The sequence below is a fragment of the Bos indicus genome, chromosome 28 (genome assembly GCF_029378745.1).
Source record: "Bos indicus isolate NIAB-ARS_2022 breed Sahiwal x Tharparkar chromosome 28, NIAB-ARS_B.indTharparkar_mat_pri_1.0, whole genome shotgun sequence".
NCBI classification, from domain to species: domain Eukaryota; kingdom Metazoa; phylum Chordata; class Mammalia; order Artiodactyla; family Bovidae; genus Bos; species Bos indicus.
The window spans coordinates 251,151-274,611 of NC_091787.1; the positions used below are offsets into that span (position 1 = coordinate 251,151).

Sequence of the window (23,461 nt, forward strand, 5' to 3'; positions counted from 1 at the left end):
GAATGATTCAAATATTCATTTTAAGGAAAGTCACTAGTATAATTAGGAACTGGATTTAACTTACCAGCTACTTAACTTATCAGACAGATTTCTTATAAGATGAGGCTTCACACCTAAAATAAAGTCAGAATTTTGAAAATTACCATTTCCATGCAGCATTCCATCTCTAACTGCATAACATCTTATAAGAGAGCTTTTGAGTTCCACTGACAGGGATATATTTGGCAAATTGAACTAACTTTGAGATACTTTTAGCAAGCAGTTTTTCCATTTCTAAAAAATAAATGTGTCTCTTTGATATTTTGCCTTTGCCTCTATACAAAATTCGCATATGTATATGTGTGTGTATATATATATATATATATATATATATATATGTACATATGTATGATATATTCTTTTGGATGTTGAATTGGCATTTAAGGAGAATTCTGAAAAATGTTTACTATAGAATAGGTCTCAATATCTCTGAAGATTTAGACATTTCCCATCAGTACACTTTGCCAAAGATGTAAACAATAGCTTCAGTTTCTCAATTTCTACCTAATAAATTAATACACTGAAGTCCTTAATTGCATTTCCCTATTGCATCAACATCCAGGGCACTACAATTAGACATGGGATGTGAAGAATGTAAGGAATGTTGTATATAATGCCCATTTGTCAGGACAGGGCAGAGTCAGTTAGCTGAGGGAGACTGAAGTGAGCTGCCATGGGAAATACTGAGAACCCTATGGCCAGAATTAAAAGTTCAGAGTGTAGACCCAGGGTTTAAGATTGAATTTTCCCTAGGGGGGATAATTTTTTTTTTAGGGCATTACAGTTTCTAAGTGATGCCCAGAAAAGTCTCCTATGCTTTAGAGTGGTTATTGTTTGGTTGGTTGGTTGGTTTTTTGTGGGGTGGAAGCTCACATGACCCCATGGGTTCTCTTGTCAGATGCACAGATAATTTCCCAATTTATCTTTGTATGGCTAACTCTTTACTAAAAAGATGTGCTTTTTCTGGTGTATGTATTTTGTATAAAATTTATTTTTAAAAGAACTATAACAGAAACATAAAATGGTCTCATAAATTCATTCATATAAAATATTTACTATTTCCTACTTCTAAAAGGTCTGATTGGATAAACCTTACTATGGAGAATGCATTTGCTGTTGTTTAGCTGCTAAGTCATGTGCAAATCTTTGGAGTCCCATGGAATGTAGCCCACCAGACTCCTCCATCCATGCGATTTTGCAGGCAAGAATACTGGAGTGGGTTGCATTTCCTTCTCCAAGGGAATTTATTGAGCCAGGGATCAAACTCACATCTCCTGCATTGGCAGATGGGTTCTTTACAACAAAGCCACCAGGGAAGCCCTAGGAAATGCTCTGTGGTGAACAAAACCCTCAATGATGCTGGAGACTAAAGAAGGAGTCAGATAATGAAGTAAATAAACAAGCAAATGTATAATTACAAATAGTATATTTTAAATAAATGAATAGGAAGCTGTGCGTCTTTTCATTTTAATTTATAGAAGTTTTACTCAGTTGTAAATCTTTGACTTTTTAATGTTATACAGATATTTATTATTTAGTTGTTTCTTGAATTTTACTTTATGTAATTCCATAAGACAATTGTATTTTCTCATCCATTTGGTACCTGAAAATGTGGTATTTATGTATGTTCAAAAGCTGAAATCATACAACTGAATTCGTCTTTTAAAAAATTTACTTTGTCTTTATTGTCTATCTAAAGCTTCTAAGATCTTTTCATGTACCACTAAATTTTTTTAAACAGTCAGTGGGTATCTATGAATAGATCTATTTCTATAGTTTCTTTAAAGCTTATCATTTGTCAAATGATGCATTTTAAGACAGAACATATTTGTGTTTTTATACAAATGTTGAATGAACATGTCAAAGATTCTATTGAACTTATAATTAATATTTAATGTAGAAACCACTAAGATGTTACCATTGGTTCAGACAAGAGTTCCCCCACATATTTATAGTCATTAAATGGTGCTAAAATGAATTTATAAGTTGATGCAAAACTAGTCAAATATACAAAGGGCTATCATTAATTGCATTTTTCCTGACACAATTTGAATTTCTATGGCCAGACATTGTTAGCATTGATATTATTTTGTGTGAATCAACTTCTCTATTTTGACTTGCAAAATATTTTAGCCAAAGTTAATGAAAGGTGGATAATAACCTGAATGCAAGAACTGGTAAGGTCACTCACTAAATTACAAAGAATCTCATCATCATTTCTTGATATTTTACATGCTATTAATGATCCAGCTGGAGAGAGAAATATGGCTGATGTTCTTGATAAGCTGAGAAGGGAGGAAATCAAAGTGCAAAAGTGAAGGAATTCCCTACTTAGTGATTGATATTGGCAATGACATGTTTGTTTATTTTATTAAACTGCAGTCTATTTAAAATGTCATGCTGGTTTCAGGTATATAGTCATGTGATTCAATCATATATATGTGTGTTTATATGCATGTATATTTTCCATCTCACTACTTTTCATTATAGGTTATTACAGATATTGAGTATAGTTCCCTGTGCTATATAATAGATCATTGTTTATCTATTTTATATTTTGTAGTCTGATTCTGTTAATCCCAGACTCCTAATTAATCCTTCCCCTCCCCTTTTCCTTTTGGTAACCATACGTTTGTTTTCTGCATCTGTGAGTCTGTTACTGTTTTGTAAATAAGTCCATCTGTGTAATTTTATTTTTTTTTTTAGATTCCACATATAAGTGATTGCATATATTTGGTTTTCTCTGTCTGACTTATTTTACTTAGTAAGATAATTTCTTGGTCCATCTATGTTGCTGCAGTCTCCAATTATTTTAGTAATCCATATTCACAACTTTTATTCCAATAGTAAAAATAAAACAGAAACATTTGTGTTAATTTTTGAAGTTTTATTTTTCAATAATACAAGTCTGGTTGCTTGGAGGATAGGGCTTCTGAAGCAGAGGGAAACTTTGAGGGCTGGTTGGTCTTCTTATCAAAGACCTTGCTTATTTCACACCAGAAGGTGATCTTTCACTTTCCTGCTCTGTTATGTTCTCTGATGTGTATACTGTGCATTCCCTATCCAGGAGTTTTCAGATAGCTGTCAAGAGCTAGGTTTAAAACAACAAGCAAATATGTTAGGATATTTTTTGCAAGAATTTCTAGCACATATTTTAGGTCTGTTTGCTGGGCATTTAAAACTGAGTCATAGAAATACGCTATTTTTCTTTTTGAATTGTGCACCCATTTTGAGAATTCTCAACACTGACAACTCATTTTGTATCTAGCATGGCTCTCTCTACAACTTGAAAACAAATTCTCATGAAAGCAAATCAAACCCAGGTCTCCCACATTGCAGGTGGATTCTTTACTATCTGATCCACCAGGGAAACTAGTCGGAGCATGACATTAATATGAGTCCCATTCTCACACCCTCACCACTCCAAAGGAAAGTTATTATCAGAATGGTTACATTTCTAATGCATAACAGGATACTGGGCTATAAAATGGCTTATACTAACTGAGCACTTACTGTATGACCAGTATTTCGGTCCTGCACATATCTTTATAATACTGTGTGCTGGGCTCTTATTATCACTTGATGGATGGTTTGTTGAGCATATGTCCTAGTCCTCATAGTTAGTAAGCAATTCTGGGTCCGGAACACATGCCCGTAACAAATATATACTATCGGGTGCTAGAATTAGCCAGAGTTGCAGTTCATGTTTACATGGACAGAGTTGGGAAAAACAGTTCCTTTGAACAAAAGAAAAGAGATTGATGTGGGACTTAGGTAAGAGTACTGGTGTTGGACATATGAGAAGCTCCAGATCGCCATTGGCTACAAAATTATCAGAGTAGAAAGCTATATTTTTATTTTTTTGAGGGCCATTTACATTGACATCTTCATTTATTGACACCTTTATTTTGTTAGAATAGTAGCACGGCAATCTGTTTTTCATTTTAACCAAAATGTACCAGCAAGATTGGTTATACCCTCTTTGCATGTCTTCCAGTTAGCTTAAGGAGTTTCAGGTGTACAACAAAGTGATTCAGATATATACACATATTCCAGATTATTTTCCATTATGGTTTGTTACAAGATACCTAATATAGTTCTTTGGGCTATATAGTAGTAAATTCTTGTTGCTTATCTATTTTATACATATTTTTTTTTTTTTGTATCTGTTAATCCCATACCACTAATTTATCCCTTTCCCCTCTCTTTCCCCTTGGGTGACCATAAATTTATTTTTCAATGTCTGTGAGTCTGTTTCTGTTTCATATATAGATTCATTTGTATCACTTTTTAGACATAACATATAAGTGATGTCATATATTTGTCTTTCTCTGTCTGACTTACTTCACTAAATACAGTATTCTCTGGGTCCATCCATGTGGCTGAAAATGGCAATACTTTGTTCCTTTTCTATGGCCAAGTAATATTCCATTCTTTCTTTATATATGTGCCACAACTTCTTAAGGCAATTGTCTGTTGATGGACACTTTGATTGCTTCTTGGCTTTTGTAAATAGTGCTGCTATGAATACTGAGGTGCATGTATCTTTTTTGAATTAGAGGGTTTTTTTGTTTTGTTTTTCCCAGATATATGCCCAGGAGTGGGACTACTAGATCACATGGTATTTCCATTTTTAGTTTTTTAAGGAACCTGCAAACTGTTGTCCGTAGTGACATCACCAATTTACATTTTCACCAACAGTTTAGAAGGGTTCCCTTTTCTCCATACTCTAATGAGTGTTTTTATATTAGTTCTTTAACACTGGAAAATTTCCATGTCTTTGACTTTTCTTTTAATTTAGAAATTTTAAGCAAATACAAAAGTATTGTGAACTCCCATGGGTCTATCGCCCGACTTTAATAATTACCTATAACTTGTCATTCTTGCTTTATTTATCCACCACACACATTTTCCTTTTCTGCAGTGTTTTAAAGCAAATCCCAAATACCATTTGATTTCCTTGTCCATATTTCAGTGTATTCACTGAACCATAACATTCACAAAGAAATCCAAAGGTAGATGGTATAAGACAACCATTAAGAATGTCCATAAAACTGTCCATTTTTATTGGTAAATTTGTTTGGAAGGGTAAAGAGCCAATTTATTTACAGGATAACAAAGTTCTGTTGTGTTTCATATTCTTGTAGCACCTCAGAGATAGGAATTCATGATAAAAGGCATCTATTTTTCTACTAGCATTTATTCTTAGTGTTTCCCAGGTATATCCACTTATCACATGTTCTTACTCTTCTTAAGACCTATGGACAGGAACAAAAAAATAATGCTTCCAATAATAAGTGTGATGGAAGATGGCCATCACACATTGTACTCTGTGGTTTACAACCAGTAGGGCAACTTATTTAGAAGTCTAAAATATCTTCATTTTTGAAACATCAAGCTCATCCAGTGCCAAATGGTTATTTGGTGTTACAGCATTCAAACAAACCAGAGACAATGGGAGGCACCATACCTCAGTAGGTCAGAACCAAAGCATAAGGATGGCAGCTTTTCTGTACAGCATTTCTCAACTCTCTGTGCTTCCTTTTCCACTTGGGGTGAACTGTTTATTAATCAGTCCTGGGGTCCCCAAATGAAAACCTTGTTAGCTTAGATTCTTCTGAGTTTTATGAAGAGAGCCAGAGAGGTCTCAATGATTTCCACTGGAAAACAATGTTTTTCTCTGTGTGAATTCTTTCCTCTTGGAATGCATTTGTTAGCTGGAATCTGGGAGCTGGGCCCTGGCTTGCATCATTACAACTCTTCCTTTGAGGGCAGGGCTACTAGAGAATGACTGATCTTCATAAAAAGTCTGGGGCCAATGGTTGAGGGTTGTGGGTTCAACTTACAATATGTGACAGTGGCAGGTCCCAATATGCCTGTATGGGAAGGGCTTCAAAGACAATCATCTGAGGGTTTGTCTCAAAAGTTTGTCCAAAATTTGGTCATTTAAAATATTCTTTAAATTATGCAAGTAAATGTTGGAATTATCTTCTAAATCATTGCTACCTGGAATTGGCTTTATTGATTAAAGTCACATACAAGAATGGGCTCTATGGGTTCTCAGTGTTGATTTGTATTACATGATACCTTTGATAGTCTACTGCTAAATATCTAAATTGATTATACAGCCAAAAGATCAGAGGGGAAGAGGAGCTATAAATAAGAAAACAAGAAAACTAGAAAAGAGTACAGCAGAGAGTCTGGATAAATCCAGGGAGTTGTAAGATTTTGCTCATATTTGAATCTATATGTTGCTAAAACAAAACAAAAAACATAGGCAAGCATTATACATTTTAAAGTTTTCAGTGTATAAAATTCATATATTCAACAAGTTCAGTGGTGAAAATCAGAGGTATGTTTTAGTTCATTTCTTTTCTTACTGTGATATGGCACCAGAGTTTCTTTATGGAATTCTTCATCTCCATGTTTATCAGTGTGTAGATTAGAGGGTTGAACATGGGAGAAATGATAGTATAAAAAAGAGCAAACACTTTGTCTTCTGGTAAAGTAGTTGCTGGCCTGATGTGCTGCAATTCATGGGGTTGCAAAGAGTCGGACACGACTGAGCGACTGAACTGAACTGAACTGAAAGTAGTTGCTGGTCCAATGTAAATGAAGAATAAAGGAGCGAAAAAGAGGACTACCACAGTGATGTGGGAACTGCAGGTGGAGAGAGCTTTGTGGCAATTCTCTACAGAGTAGGACCTGACAGTGTAAAACATCACAGAGTAGGATATCAACAAGACCACAAAAGTCCAGGCCCATGAGGCCCGAATTGGCGATGACAAGAGACCGATTCTGGTGGTGTCAGTGCAGGCCAGTTTCAACAGAGGATACACATCACAGAAGTAATGAACTATTTCGTTTGGCCCACAGTAGGGTAAAAAGATGGCCAGGAGAAACTGATTGAAGGAATGCAGGAATTCCCCAGCGCAGGAAGCAGCGATCATGGCAACGCACTTCTGTCTGGTCATGATCAGAGTGCAGCGCAGAGGCTTGCAGATGGCCACATAGCGATCATAGACCATCCCGGCAAGGATGAAGACCTCAATCCCCCCAAAGAAGTGCATGGTGAGGACCTGTGTCATGCAGCCATGGTAGAAAATGGTCTTCTTTGCTGCCAGTAAGTCAGCGATCAGCTTGGGGGTGACAGTGGAGGTGTAACAAAGGTCTGTGAGGAAGAGGTGACTCAGGAAGAAATATATGGGCTGCTTCATAAGTTGACTGGAGGCAATAGAACTCATGACAAGTAGGTTTCCGATCAGAATTGCAATGTAACAAAGTAAGAACAGTAAAAAAAAAAAAAAAAAAAAAAAAAAGAGAGAGAGAGAGAATGTCAATTTCCTTTTTTCTGAGAAAGTCCTAAGAGAAAAAATTCTGTGATGTTATTCCTATTTTCCATGACTCAGAGTGGTTTGTAGCCATCTGCAATCAGTTATCAATCTTTATAAATATATCATTCCTTGTCATCAGTTCAGCTCAGTTCAGTCACTCAGTTTGTGTCTGATCCAACTCTTTGCGACCCCATGGACTGCAGCATGGGGCATTTTATAACAGAAAGGTTTCAAAACTTGAAGAAAAATATTTGATTTTTATTTTGAAAAGCTTTCCTTAAGTTCTTTTTGTTTATGAGGAAAATATTAATTTCTCATAAACAACTTTGATACCTGATTTGAAAACTAACACTGTGGAATGCAGTATATTTACATAACCATTCTATTAGCATGTATTATCAACCATAACTGGATATTATGCCCTGGTAGAATTCAAGAAATGGTACTGTAGGGAAAAAAGTCAGTCATCACTTTCCTATTCTCACTATTAGTTATTGAGAAAATAGACACAGAAATGAAACCCTAAGAGAAAATAAGAGATAATATGTGGATAATCTTATATGTGAGAAATTTCTTTCCATCCATTCTAGCTGGAAATGTGATAAATAGAAAAAAAAATCAACACATTTGGAATCATGAGGTATATATACATGGCCAAAATCATCTATATTTATCTTGTGCCTAATTTAAAAGTGTGCTTAATTTACAGATAAAATATTATATTTTATAGTTAAAAGGATAACAAGCAAAGTATCAGTCAGTTCAGTTCAGTCACTCAGTTGTGTCCGACTCTTTGCAACCCCATGAATTGCAGCACTCTAGGCCTCCCTGTCCATTACCAACTCCTAAAGTTCACTCAGACTCACATCCATAGAGTCAGTGATGCCATCCAGCCATCTCAACCTCTGTCGTCGCCTTCTCCTCCTGCCCCCAATCCCTCCCAGCATCAGAGTCTTTTCCAATGAGTCAACTCTTCACGTGAGGTGGCCAAAGTACTGGAGTTTCAGCTTTAGCCTCATTCCTTCCAAAGAAACCCCAGGGCTGATCTCCTTCAGAATGAACTGGTTAACTACCTCTATTTTTTTCAAAATATATCATCTCAAACTTTAAAAATATATGTTTTAGATATTCAGTAAGGCATTTGAGGATACTAATAAGTTTCACTTGAATTTTAGTCTCCCACAGTGTTTTATTCACTAGCATAAATTGTTTTCTTTCTAACTGATGTATGCAGACTGTTCTACTCTTTCTAATAATCAATCATCCTGAAAATGTTTAATTCTTTCTGTTCCTATATCACATGTCTTAGTATCTCAGACTGGCTTTTCTCTCTTTCATTTCTGTTATTTTTTACCTCCTTCACCTCCAAGTCACTGCTATAAAGTAATGTAAGACCAGCTCTAATAATGTGTTTATAACTATTAATCCTTTGAATAAAGCAATATCTTTCTACTGGTAGAAGTTCAAGAAGGATAGACTAGGGAAAACTACTGAGAACTAATTATTCCACTAAATCACACTAAAATTTACTTCAGCTATATAAAACACAGGACTTTAGTATTTAAAATATTGTATTTAATTTACTCCAGACTTCAGAACCATTATATTCACAATTTATTTTCAAACCTGTAATGCTCCTCTCCTTCTTTTTCATTTACAGAGAAATTACCATTCAAACCTGTGTACATAAAATGGGGTTTGGAAGAGTAAAACTGCAAATCTATCTAGTGTATTAGAGTCATCATCAACAGCCACAAAATGACATTTAAATATGTATCATCCTGAATAAAGAAGAGGGGATATTTGTAGTTATCAAATAAGCCATCCCATTCAACTGACAATTGCATTTTAGGCTTTTAAAATTATTCTTAATAATTTAAGCACAAGCTGGAATCAAGATTTCCAGGAGAATTACCAATAACCTCTGATATGCAGATGACACCACCCTTATGGCAGAAAGTGAAGAAGAACTAAAAAGTCTCTTGATGAAAGTGAAAGAGGAGAGTCAAAAAGTTGCCTTAAAGCTCAACATTCAGAAAATGAAGATCATGGCATCTGGTCCCATCACTTCATGGGAAATAGATGAGGAAACAGTGTCAGACTCTTTTTTGGGGCTCCAAAATCACTGCAGATGGTGACTGCAGCCATGAAATCAAAAGATGCTTACTCCTTGGAAGGAAAGTTATGACCAACCTAGATAGCATATTGAAAAGCAGAAACATTACTTTGTCAACAAAGGTCCATCTAGTCAAGGCTATGGTTTTTCCAGTGGTCATGTAAGGATGTGAGAGTTAGACAGTGAAGAAAGCTGAGAGCAGAAGAATTGATGCTTTTGAACTGTGGTGTTGGAGAAGACTCTTGAGAGTCCCTTGAACTGCAAGGAGATCCAACCAGTCCATTCTAGAGGAGATCAGTCTTGGGTGTTCTTTGGAAGGACTGATGCCAAAGCTGAAACTCCAATAGTTTGGCCACTTCCTGCGAAGAATCGACTCACTGGAAAAGATTCTGATGCTGGGAGGGATTGGGGGCAGGAGGAGAAGGGGATGACAGAGGATGAGATGGCTGGATGGCATCACTGACTCTATGGACATGGGTTTGGGTGAACCCCAGGAGTTGGTGATGGACAAGGAGGCCTGGTGTGCTGCAATTCATGGGACCACAAAGTTAGACACTACTGAGCGACTGAACTGAACTGAACTGAACTGAATGCTCTATTTTAACTTATCCCCTAAATTATATTCTTCTGATTTGGTGGGAAACAATGTAAATTCAATATTCAATCACAGATTATTCTTTATATAATTCTTGACTTGCTGCATGAACTGATCAGTTAACTTTCATTTTCTCAACCTTTTTTCCCTTCAGTCAGTTCAGTTCAGTCAGTCAGTCATGTCCGACTCTTTGTGACCCCATGAATCGCAGCACGCCAGGCCTCCCTATCCATCACCAACTCCCGGAATTCACACAGATTCACATCCATTGAGTCAGTAATGCCATCCAGCCATCTCATCCTCTGTTGTCCCCTTCTCCTCCTGCCCCCAATCCCTCCCAGAATCAGAGTCTTTTCCAATGAGTCAACTCTTTGCATGAGGTGGCCAAAGTACTGGAGTTTCAGGTTTAACCTCATTCCTTCCAAAGAAATTCCAGGGCTGATATCCTTCAGAATGGACTGATTGGGTCTCCTTGCAGTCCAAGGGACTCTCAAGAGTTTTCTCCAACACCACAGTTCAAAAGCATCACTTCTTCGGCATTCGGCTTTCTTCACTGTCTAACTCTCACATCTGTACATGACCACTCGAAAAACCATAGCCTTGACTACATGGACCTTTGTTGGCAAAGTAATGTCTCTGCTTTTGAATATGCTATGTAGGTTGGTCATAACTTTTCTTCCAAAGAGTAAGCATCTTTTAATTTCATGGCTGCAATCACAATCTGCAGTGATTTTGGAGCCAGAAAAAGAAAGTCTGACACTGTTTCCACTGTTTTTCCATCTATATCCCATGAAGTGATGGGACCGGATGCCATGATCTTAGTTTTCTGAATGTTGAGCTTTAAGCCAACTTTTTGACTCTTCACTTTCACTTTCATCAAGAGGCTTTTTAGTTCCTCTACTTTCTGCCATAAGGGTGGTGTCATCTGCATATCTGAGGTTATTGATATTTCTCCCGGCAAACTTGATTCTAGCTTGTGCTTCTTCCAGCCCAGCGTTTCTCATGATGTACTCTGCATAGAAGTTAAATAAGCAGGGTGACAGTATACAGCCTTGCTGTTCTCCTTTTCCTATTTGGAACCAGTCTGTTGTTCCATGTCCAGTTCTAACTGTTGCTTCCTGACCTGCAAATAGGTTTCTCAAGAGGCAGGTCCAGTGGCCTGGTATTCCCATCTCTTTCAGAATTGTCCACAGTTTATTGTGATCCACACAGTCAAAGGCTTTGGAATAGTCAATAAAGCAGAAATATATGTTTTTCTGGAACTCTCTTGCTTTTTCAATGATCCAGAGGATGTTGGCAGTTTGATCTCTGGTTCCTCTGCCTTTTCTAAAACCAGCTTGAACATCTGGAAGTTCACTGTTCACTTATTGCTGAAGTCTATGTCTAAAACCCTGCCTCTGTGAGATTCTTTATCAGATAACAGGCCAAATTATATTTGAAAAAGACAATGTAAATGCCATTTTGGTAAGTGTGTTTGCAGACTAAAATGGAAAATCAATGAAATGATTATGAAGTATTGAGAAAGTAAACAGAAGCTTTTAAAATGAAGATTCTTTTTTCTTACCAATACTTGAACATTTCAGGGAAAATTGATAATTATTTTTTGAATTGTTGTCATGTAAATGCACTCAATCTACTCAATTAGAAAGAGATGTGAAAAGGTGAAAGAGATGTGAAAAATACCTATAAAAATTTACTTTTTAAAATATAAAAATTGTATAATCCATGACTCAAAAACTATAACCTATATTCCTAAACAACTTGAAAGCATTTTCCCTATTTTCAATTATTTGTATAGAAATAAAAATATGATTCATATGTCTACAAACATCATTTTGTATTTTCATATTTAAAAAAATAAATATTATATCATCTTAGCAGAAGATATTATATAAAATACTGAAGTATTTGGAAATTTAAACAAAATGTTGTCTCCTTCATCTCATTGTACTATTTTCTAACTTGTTGCCATGAGTATGCCACACCCCTATTTTGTATTTCAGTTTAGACATCAATAAGCAATGGGAGTTAAACTAAATTTTTAAGGATCTCTGCTGGACCTGAACTTTTTGTACATGGTTCTGACATAAATTTTGAGGAGTCTGCAGCTAGATGTTGATGACTATTACTTTCCAAACAAATCAGAATAAATTTACAACTCCCCTCCAGGCCATTGTCTCTCTTATCTCTTATAAGATTAAGTGATCCAATCTCAGAAAGAAGCACAACTCCTCAAGCTCTCCTTTACTTTGGATCCTTTAGAGCCTGCTATTTTTTTATCCAATCCAGGTATATGGAAATCTCTATCATCTATAGTTCAATCTTAAATAGTCTTCTCTGAAATTCCTAATGATTCCGAGAAGTAGTGAAGCTGGACCAGCAGTTCCAAATCAATCTTTGTTCAGTTCTATCACAGTGTATTAAACTCCTGCTACTTCCAGACAGAGCTCACTAACTACAGCCCACCGTGCTATGGTTACTCAAATATTCTGTCTCGTGGTTCTTAGAACTGCCTACTTTGCTTCATATTTTTATCTAATTATTGTCAGATACTGTTGAATGCTTTAGCTTATCTCTGTAAAAAAATCTTATCTTGGTGAGAGTTAGGGCCAGTGCCTCATTTTCTCCCTGATTTGGACATAATGAAAAACAACACCAAACACAATTTATGCCATTCAGATCTATGTTGAATAGTGAATGCTTGAATTTGGAACAGATTATGTAAACTTTCTGAGCCACCTTACTTGTTTAATCTCTGAATAAAGGAAAATAAAACTCAAATTATTAATTAGTTATCAATTACAATGTGCCAGGAGTTGTACTAGGTGGAAAAAAGACTAAAATCACCTAGGAGACTTTACTGAAATTATCATTTAGTAAGTTAGTTACCTAGTTCTTCTATAATAAGATTGTGACTGGATAATTAAATGATGACTTATGAAGGATTTGATGTATTAGATTATACAATGCATTCCTCATTTAATCAATTATAGTGCAGTTTGTCTCATCATGAATTAAATTATTAATTATATTAGTTTTCTCATTATATCCTCACTCTATATTTTGATTATTTTAAGTGTTCAGTATGTATTTGTCAAAGAAATAATTTTATTTCAATATTTGATAGAATGAAATGAAAATTCATTTTAATTATTTCATTGTCAATATAATTGTTTTGTCATGTATTTAAGACACATAGAAACACAGAATCTTATAATCATATTTACTTCAGAATGATATCTTGGAAAGATCAACTTAGAATTGCTCTTCTAATGTTTACTGGTTTTCTGTGTATTAGCAAAAATCATTTGAAGGTCACATAAACCCATCCCTGTAACCTTCCCCCATTTCTCACTCCCTTGGCTTACTATGGAGACTAGACCCTTAAGAGTAGTCTTATACATTAAAACTCAAGTCACTTGCCCTAACACCCTGGGTGTCTCCAGCCTGGGTGATCTCCAAAATATACAGAACTAAATCTGACCATGCTCTATTCACCACTCTTTCATTTATTCTGAATAATTATTCAGATCAACTTAATTAATTTTCTATTTTAATAAAAGCTCTGTCTTGGCTGAAATGTAATAGAACAAGTGGTGTTAATACCAGAATGAGAAACTCAAGCTACAAATATGGCACATTCAGGCAATTAATAGAAAGTAAGAGCAGAGTGATTTAACATACTCTGTACTTCTTGAGTACTTCCTTAACAGATTTTCTGTATCTTTAACTGAAATATAAGTCACCAACTTTCTGCATTACTTGGTTCCCTTTAATATTCCCCAAGTTATGAAAAAACATTTATCACTGTCATTGTTTATTGCTTTATGCAATTGACATAGGAAGGGTAAGTTATCACACATGAGTTGTATAAAAATATGTAACCATGAAAGAGATGCTCTATGTAACCAGGTAGATAGAGCAATAGTTTCAAATATTGGCTGTATGTAAACATGGCTAAAGTTTTCTAACAAACATTAGCCGGAGGGCAAATGATCATTAAATTATATTTAAATAATAAATTTTAAAATAATATTGATCTAGCAATAGTGATTAATTGTGGGTTGATTAAAGAAAAGTTAACTCATGTCCAACTCACCAGATATTTGGCTTAAATCTAAGGTACATGTAATATTTCAGAGTACCATACCTTAAGTTAACCAGTAAATTCTATGACTATGTAATAATATGTCTCATTACACAAATAATTTTGAAGAAATCTGAAAATAGAACTTACCTACTCTTTAAGGTAAGGTGTCCAGCTTTTTTCTTAAGCAAATTCAAAAGGCTTTTCTGAGTTTTATTTTAATATTTCAGAGAATAAAATGATACCATCAGCATTTATTTTAGCAACTATTCTTTATTTCTCTTTAAATAACACTTATATTCTATGCCGAATGTAAAAACAAAGACAAAACATGGTTCCTAACTGATTTCTAAACAACTTTACCAGGGAGATATTTAACTTGCAGACATTTACTGCAATATCTTGGTGAGTTTGGAAATCCCCTTTGGAATAATTTGACCAAAGTGAAGCTGAAATTTTTTTAACATTATTCAAAGACATAAAAATAATTATATTGATCAAGTCATATTTTCCCTATGCACATATGGAAACAAAGTACAAGTCATCTTCTATTTTAATCCAGGGACAATTGTGAGAAAACTCTAATGAGCTGGAAAGAAAGCTCATAATACCCACACCTCAGAAAGAAGAGGTGAAGAAAAAGAAGGAAACTCTGAGTTGCAGGTAAAAGGAAAATATTGATGCTGCCTCAATTCCATTTGTGGAGGGTGCTGGCTGTTTCAGCATGCATCTCCTATAGATTATTAATAATAAAGCCACTTTGAAAAGTTACCATGATCTGTTGTCCTTTCTTCCTCAATGTCCTTTACTGTTGATTTTTCTGTCAACAATTCACACAAACAGCTCCTTTATTTACCTCATACCTGTAATGGAAGACAATACCAAGTCTTTTTGTGATTATTTATGTTTTTCTTATTTCTCAGTAACATTTTGAGACAGTATTTTCTCTTATCTGACAGCATTTTATTCAAGCTCCAGAGACCATATTCCTGAAATGTGTTTACATTAAAAAAAAAAAAAAAAAAAGGCACTTTAACAATTTTAAGTACACAACTCAGTGGCATTAATTATATTTAAAATATTGTGCAACCGTTGTATATTTCCAAAACATTTTCGTCACTCCAAACAGAAACTTTGTACCCATTCAGATCAGATCAGATCAGATCAGTCACTCAGTCATGTCTGACTCTTTCCGACCCCATGAATCACAGCACGCCAGGCCTCCTTGTCCATCACCAGCTCCCGGAGTTCACTCAGACTCACGTCCATCGAGTCGGTGATACCATCCAGCCATCTCATCCTCTGTCGTCCCCTTCTCCTCTTGCCCCTAATCCCTCCCAGCATCAGAGTCTTTTCCAATGAGTCAACTTTTCGCATGAGGTGGCCAAAGTACTGGAGTTTCAGCTTTAGAATCATTTCTTCCAAAGAAATCCCAGGGCTGATATCCTTCAGAATGTACTGGTTGGATCTCCTTGCAGTCCAAGGGACTCTCACAGTCTTCTCCAACACCACAGTTCAAAAGCATCAATTCTTCGGCACTCAGCCTTCTTCACAGTCCAACTCTCACATCCATACATGACCACAGGAAAAACCATAGCCTTGACTAGACGGACCTTTGTTGGCAAAGTAATGTCTCTGCTTTTGAATATGCTATTTAGGTTGGTCATAACTTTCCTTCCAAAGAGTAAGCGTCTTTTAATTTCATGGCTGCAGTCATTAAGAAGCAATAACTCCTCAGCCTCCTTTCCCTCTGCCGCTGATATCCTGTAATATAGTCTGCCTCTGTAAATCTGCTTCTTACATTTTATATAAGTGGAATCACACAATGTTTGTTTCTCCAATCCTTTTTTTAAATTAATTAGTTAATTTTGCTGTATTGAGTCTTAGTTGTAGCACAGGGATCTCTCATTGCACTGCTTCTGCTCTTCATTGCAGTGTGGGGTCTCAGTTGCTCCTCTGCATGTGGGATGTTAGTCCCCAGTCAGGGATTGAACCAGTGTCCCCTGCATTGCAAGGTGGATTGTTAACCACTGGACCACCAAGGAAGTCCCCTATCCTTTTTTTCTACCTAGCAACTTAATCTTCAGTTCAACTCAGTTCAGGCACTCAGTAATGCCCAACTCTTTGCGACCTCATGTACAGCAGCATGCCAGGGTTCCCTGTCCATCAACTCCCTGACCTTGCTCAAACTCATGTCCTTTAAGTTTAAGATGCCATCCCCTTCTCCTCCTGCCCTCAATCTTTCCCAGCATCAGGGTACATTTGATAAGCCAGTTCTTCATATCAGGTGGCCAAACTATTGCAGTTTCAGCATCAGCCTTTCCAATGAATATTCAAGACTGATTTCTTTTAGGATTGACTGGTTGGATCTCCTTGCAGTTCAAGGGACTCTCAAGAATCTTCTCCAACACCACAGTATAAAAGCATCAGTTCTTTGGTGCTCAGTTGTCTTTATAGTCCAACTCTCACATCCCTACATGACAACTGGAAAAAACATAGATTTGACTAGATGGACAATTGTCAGTAAAATAATGTCTCTTATTTTTAGTATGATGTCAAGGTTGGTCATAGCTTTTCTTCCAAGGAGCAGGCATCTTTTAATTTCATGGCTGCAGTCTTTATCTACAGAGATTTGGGAGCCCCCCAAAATAAAAGTGTCTCACTATTTCCATTGTTTCCCCATCTATTTGCCATGAAGTGATGGGACTGGATGCCATGATATTAGTCTTTTTAATGTTGAGTCTCAAGCCAGCTTTTTCACTCACCTCTTTCATTTTAATCAAAAGGCTCTTTAGCTCCTCTTCACTTTCTGCCGTAAGGGTGGTGTCATCTGCACATCTGAGGTTATTGATATTCCTCACAGCAACCTTGATTTCAGCTTGTGCTTCAGCCAGCCAAACATTTCCCATGATGTACTCTGCATATAGATTAAATAAGCAGGGTGACGATATACATTCTTGACATACTCCTTTTCCTATTTGGAACCAGTCTGTTGTTCCATCTCTGATTCTGACTGTTGCTTCTTGACCTGAATACAGATTACTCACGAGGCAGAAAACATGGTCTGGTATTCCCATCTCTTGAAACATTTTCCTCAGTTTTTGTGTGATCTACACAGTCAAAGGCTTTGGCATAGTCAATAAAGCAGAAGCAGATGTTTTTATGGAATTCTCTTGCCTTTTCTATGATCCAACAGATGTTGGGATTTTGAACATCTGGAAGTACATCATATATGTACTGTTGAAGCCTGGTGTCAAGAATTTTTAACATTACTTTGCTAGTGTGTGAGATGAGTGCAATTGTATGGCAGTTTGAACTTTCTTTGGCATTTCCCTTCTTTGGGATTGGAATGAAAACTAACTTTTTCCAATCCTGCTGAGAATTCCAAATTTGCTGGCATATTGAATGCAACACTTTCATAGTATCATCTTTTAGGATTTGAAATAGCTCAACTGGAATTACACCTCCTCCACTAGCTTTGTTCATAGTGATGCTTCCTAAGGCCCACTTGACCTCACATTCCAGGATGTCTGGCTCTAGGTGAGTGATCACACCATCATGATTATCTTTGCCATGAATATATTTTTTATATAGTCTTTCTGTGTATTCTTGCCACATCTTCTTAATCTCTTCTTCTTCTGTTAGGTCCATACCATTTATGTCCTTTATTGAGCCCAATTTTGCATGAAATGTTCCCTTGGTATCTCTAATTTTCTTGAAGAGATCTCTAGTCTTTCTCATTCTATGGTTCTTCTCTATTTCTTTGCATTGATCACTGAGGAAGGCTTTCTTATCACTCATTGTTATTCTTTGGAACTCTCCATTCAAATGGGCATTGATTTCCTTTTCTCCTTCATCTTTTGCTTCTCTTCTTTTTCAGTTACTTGTAAGGCTTCATCAGACAACAATTTCACCTTCTTGCACTTCTTTTTCTTGGGGACAGTCTTGATTTCTGCCTCCTACACAATGTCATGAATCTGCATCCATAGTTCATCAGGCACTCTGTCTATCAGATCTAATCCCTTGAATCTGTTTCCCACTTCCACTGTATAATCATAAGGGATTTGATTTAGGTCATACCTGAGTGGCCTAGTGGTTTTCCCTACTTTCTCCAACTTAAGTCTAAATTTAGCAATAAGGATTTCATGATCTGAGCCATAGTCAGCTCCCAGTCTTGTTTTTGCTGACTATATAAAGCTTTTCCATCTTTGGCTGCAAAGAATATAATCAATCTGTTTTTGATTTTGGACATCTGGCGATATCCATGTGTAGAGTCTTCTCTTCTGTTGTTGGAAGAGGGTGTTTGCTATGACCAGTGTGTTCTCTTGGCCAAATCCTGTTAGTCTTTGCCCTGCTTCATGTTTTACTTCAAGGCCAAATTTGCCTGTTACTCCTAATACCTCTTGACCTCCTACTTTTTGCATTCTAGTCCCCTATGATGAAAAGTACATATTTTTGGGTGTTTGTCCTAGAAGGTGTTATAAGTCTTCATAGAACCATTCAACTTCAGCTTCTTCAGCATTACTGGTTGGGACATAGACTTGGATTACTGTGATATTGAATGGTTTACCTTGGAAACAAACAGAGATCATTCTGTCATTTTTCAGGTTGCACCCAAGTACTGCTTTCTGTACTCTTTTGTTGACTATGAGGGCTACTGCATTTCTTCTAAGGGATTACTGCCCATAGTAGTAGATATGATGATCAACTGAAATAAATTCGCCCATTCTAGTCCATTTTTGTTCACTGATTCCTAAAATGTTGATGTTCACTCTTGCGATCTTCTGTTTGACCACTTCTAACTTGCCTTGATTCATGGACCTAACATTCCAGGTTCCTACACAATATTGTTCTTTACAGCATTGGACTTTACTTCCATCACCAGTCACATCCACAATTGGGTGTTGTTTTTGCTTTGGCTCTGTCTCTTCATTCTTTCTGGAGTTATTTCTCCACTGATCTCCTGTAGCATATCGGACACCTACTGACCTGGGAGTTCATCTTTCAGTGCTATATCTTTTTGCCTTTTCATACTGTTCATGGGGTTCTCAAGGCAAAAGTACTAAAGTGGTTCACCATTTTCTTGAGTCCAACCAATTCTTGTTTGGCATAGTCTCTTTTTCCTATTCATGTTTTATTTTATATTTATTCTGTACTTTTAATATTTTCATATAATTATTTAAGGATATTTAATTCAGTTCAGAGTGTTATCATTTTCTTCTTTCTGTGTGTGTCTTTGAGTGCATGTGATGTTTTTATGGGAACATATTCATTGTTTGGAATGTTTTGACACATTTTATGCTTTTTCCCACCTCCCTTTATAGTAGCAATGTATGGATACAGATTTTTTTTTTTTTTTAATAACTGAGTGGAGTAAGCTTGGGTTTTGTGTGGCTTACAAGAATTCTAGTTTAGTGCTGTTTTCTTCTGTAGTGTAGTGAAATGAAGTATATTTGAATACACATACAGACATACATATATTCACACATACATACACAATATGTATCCCTATATGTATTTTTTGTTTTTCAGTTGTTAAGCCGTGTTTGACTGTTTGAGACCACATGGACTGCAGCATGCCAGGCTTCCCTGTTCTTCACTCTCCCTCAGAATTTGCTCAAAGTCATGTCCGGTGAGTCAGTGATGCTATCCAGCCATCTCATCCTCAGCCACTGTCTTATTCTTTTGCTTTCAATCTTTCGCAGCATCAGGGTCTTTTCCAATACGTCAGTTCTTCACACCATGTGGCCAGGGTACCTGAGTTTCAGCTGCATCATCAGCATATACCTATATATATATATATAGTTATATATATACATATATATATATACAGTTATAACTTCATTATGCATTCTTGTTGTGTAATATATTAATAGTATTTTTTCTGTAGGATTTTAATGTTTATATTAATATCTGGATATATTATTCACCAAATTCTTGTTTATTTACTTATAAAATCAAAATTAAGTGTTAACATTTTTCATTACCCAAACTATGTGATTATGTAAGTAACCAAGAGCCAACACATCTCAAAATCTAAAATTAGAACAACAAAGATAAAAATCAAAGGTGAGTTGATGCTTGAATGTGATCAAGTAAATTATCATCTTTGAACATTTGTTTCCTTATTTCTGAAAGAGAGATGAAATTACTAATTGACCAAAAAAAAAAGCACAAACTAAAAGTTGAGAATTATTATTATTTTTTTATTCTATGGACTTAAACCTAGAAAATAAGGGGCTTCCCTGGTGGCTCAGATAGTAAAGAATTCACTTGTAATGCAGGAGACCTGGGTTCTATCCCTATGTCAGGAAGATCCCTTGGAGGAGGAAATGGCTACCCACTCCAATATTCTTGCCTGGAGAATCCAATGGACAGAGGAGCCTGGTGGGCTACAGCCCATGGGGTCACAAAAGTGTAGGACATGACTGAGAGACTACGCACAACACAAACCTGAAAGACAACGTCTCAGTTAGATCAGAGAAACTGCTCTGAAAAGGGAAAGGAGGAGTCAGAATGTATATGCATTTTGCAACAAAAACCAGGTAGTCAGACTGCGGGGAGCTGCCTGTGAGAACGGGGTCCTTTATCTAAAGGACACAGCTCTGGGAGCTGCCTCAGTCCTTGAGGGTTTGCTTGCAAACATAGCTCTCTGTCCCGCCACCCCAGAGATTAGGCGACTATTTACTGCAGACACCTGGAGTTCTGGACAAACTCCTCCTGCACAGGGAAATAATCTGCTTATCTGGTGTAAGAAATAATAACAGGATGTCATTCCCATGCTCTCAAAATTTCTTGTGAGTTTTTGTAAGATGTATAGGTCAACTAAGAAAAATGCTAACTGTCTTGTCTTTCTCACGCTCCCCTGTATAAATATAAGATGCTGAATAAAGTCGTGGTCAGACTGCGTCCCTTCGTGGAGACATGTCTGATCCTCTCGACCCCATCTTTGTTGTAGAATTCTTTTGCTGTAGTTTTCTTTCTCAGCCGCGCCATGCACGTTCTCAGGACCTGATCGACTTTGCCGGCTGGCACCGGCAGGTGGCGCCCGAACAGGGACTCGAGAATCGGAGTGCGACGACGGCCGCTGCCTGCCAAGATTGAAGTAAGTAAAGAGGAATTCCTAATTAATTAAAGTAAAGGGCAGGGAGTGTTATTGTTGAGAATAATAAATCATGGGACAAGGCAATAGCTGCCAGTTATTTGTACATATGTTGAAAACTATGTTAAAAGGTAGGGGAATTAATGTAAATAAGTTACACCTAGAGAAGTTTTTACTTTTTATAGAAGATGTTTGTCCTTGGTTTCCAGAAGAAGGAACAGTTAGTCTGGAAACTTGGAAGAAAGTAGGAAAACAATTACAGACATATTATTCCTTACATGGTCCCAATCGTGTCCCTGTGGATGCTTTCTCTTTGTGGACTCTCATAAGAGACTGTCTGGATCCTGAACATGAGGGACATAAGACTCAAACAGCCCTCAGGGATTCCACAGAACCCGAAGTTGCAGAGCCTTCCACCCCTCCGCCTGAGTCGCTTTATGCTGTGTCTGAGGGAACAGCTTGTAAGGCTGGAGGGAATGATGATGTGTTAAGCTCTGATGAACAGGAAGAGTTAAATGAACAAGCAGCTCAGTACCATAGAGAGGATATGCCTTGGGAGATGATGGTTAACATGCAACCCCCCTCAGGAAAAGGGGAATTAAAGCATTCAGGGCTTTCCGAAGAACAGCTGGAGAATTTAATTCGGAAGATTGTTATAGCAGTAAAAAAGGATGCACAGGGAGACTCCCACTCCAGCCAGCCTTTGCCTCCAGGATATCCTCCCTCGGTTCTTGCTGGGCTCAACCCACCTCCGCCTTTCATAGAACTGCAAGAGCTTATATCTATCCCTGCTTCTTTGCCCGGTGAAAACATAAAAATTAGAAGTGAGATATTATTATCTCCTCTTCAGCAAGCGATTAAGTGAGCTAATGAAGAAGGAGAATATATTCCCGGGTTTTCAGGAATCTATCCAGTATTTGAAAATGCTCAACAGCAGAGGTATTATGAACCGCTGCCCTTTAAGCAACTAAAAGAGTTAAAAATGGCTTGTGCACAATACGGCCCGACTGCGCCATTTACTCAGGCTATTATAGAGGCTTTAGGAAATCAAAATCTGCCACCTAATGATTGGAAACAGGTTGCTCGGGCTTGTTTATCTGGAAGAGATTATTTACTATGGAAATCTGAGTTTGCTGAGCAGTGTGGGATCACAGCCGATATCAGTCGGTGACAGGGACTGAACACCACTTATGAAATGATGGTGGGAGAGGGGGATTATCGAGACACTAATAATCAACTTAATTATTTGCCCGGAGCCTACCCTCAGATTAGTGCTGCGGCTCTACAAGCATGGAAAAAACTTCCAAATTCTGATAAAAAGACTGAAGATTTATCTAAAATTCTCCAGGGGCCAGATGAACCATATCAGGATTTTGTTGCCCGCCTGCTTGAGGCAATTAGTAAAATGATAGGGGATGAGCAGGCGGGAATGGTGTTGGCTAAACAGCTTGCTTATGAGAATGCCAATTTGGCTTGTCAAGCTGCCCTGAGACCTTACAGAAAAAAAGGAGGCTTATCCGATTATGTACGGATTTGTGCCGATATCGGCCCTTCGTACGTTCAAGGCATAACTTTGGCCGCGGCATTACAGGGAAAGACAGTCAAAGAAGTACTGTATCAGCAACAAAAGCGGGATAAGGGATAAAATTTTGCAATTTGTTCACTATCACCAATTTCTCTTTCCAAAAATCGTTGTTTCTCAGCCCCTTGCCGATGCCCTAACTGTATTTACTGATGGCTCTTCTAATGGAATAGCTAGTCTGATTATACAAGAAAATACTGCCGCCTGGCGTACTAATTATAAGTCTGCTCAAGAAGTAGAACTATTTGCCATTCTTCAGGCTTTATTACAAATCTCTGCTCCATTTAATTTATATTCTGACAGTCAATATATCACAAGAGCCTTAAACACTATTGAGACTGTTCCATTTATTGGTATCCTGAATTCTACTATCCAAACTCTTTTTCGTGATATACAACATTTAATTTGTTCCAGAGTTAATAAATGCTATTTCAGTCATATTCGTGCTCACTCTGGACTTCCTAGACCTTTAGCACGAGGCAATGCTTTGGCTGACGAAGCTACACGTATGATATTTCCTTCATTGCAACAAATGGCAAAAACATCCCACAGCTTGCACCATCAAAACAGCCATAGCTTGAGACTTCAATTTGGCATTACTCGAGA

The 23,461-nt window shown here is 37.0% G+C and overlaps 1 protein-coding gene and 1 pseudogene across 1 annotated transcript; one reads left to right on the top strand and one right to left on the bottom strand.

Moving 5' to 3' along the window:
• Window positions 1-6,398: 6,398 nt before the first annotated feature.
• LOC139180320 (olfactory receptor 4P4-like) lies at window positions 6,399-7,441 on the bottom strand (annotated as a pseudogene).
• A 13,905-nt stretch (window positions 7,442-21,346) lies between these two features.
• LOC139180321 (endogenous retrovirus group K member 7 Gag polyprotein-like) lies at window positions 21,347-22,918 on the top strand. Its single transcript, XM_070781797.1, is given in 1 exon segment — window positions 21,347-22,918. A coding segment is annotated over 1 exon segment (1,572 nt).
• Window positions 22,919-23,461: the final 543 nt, after the last annotated feature.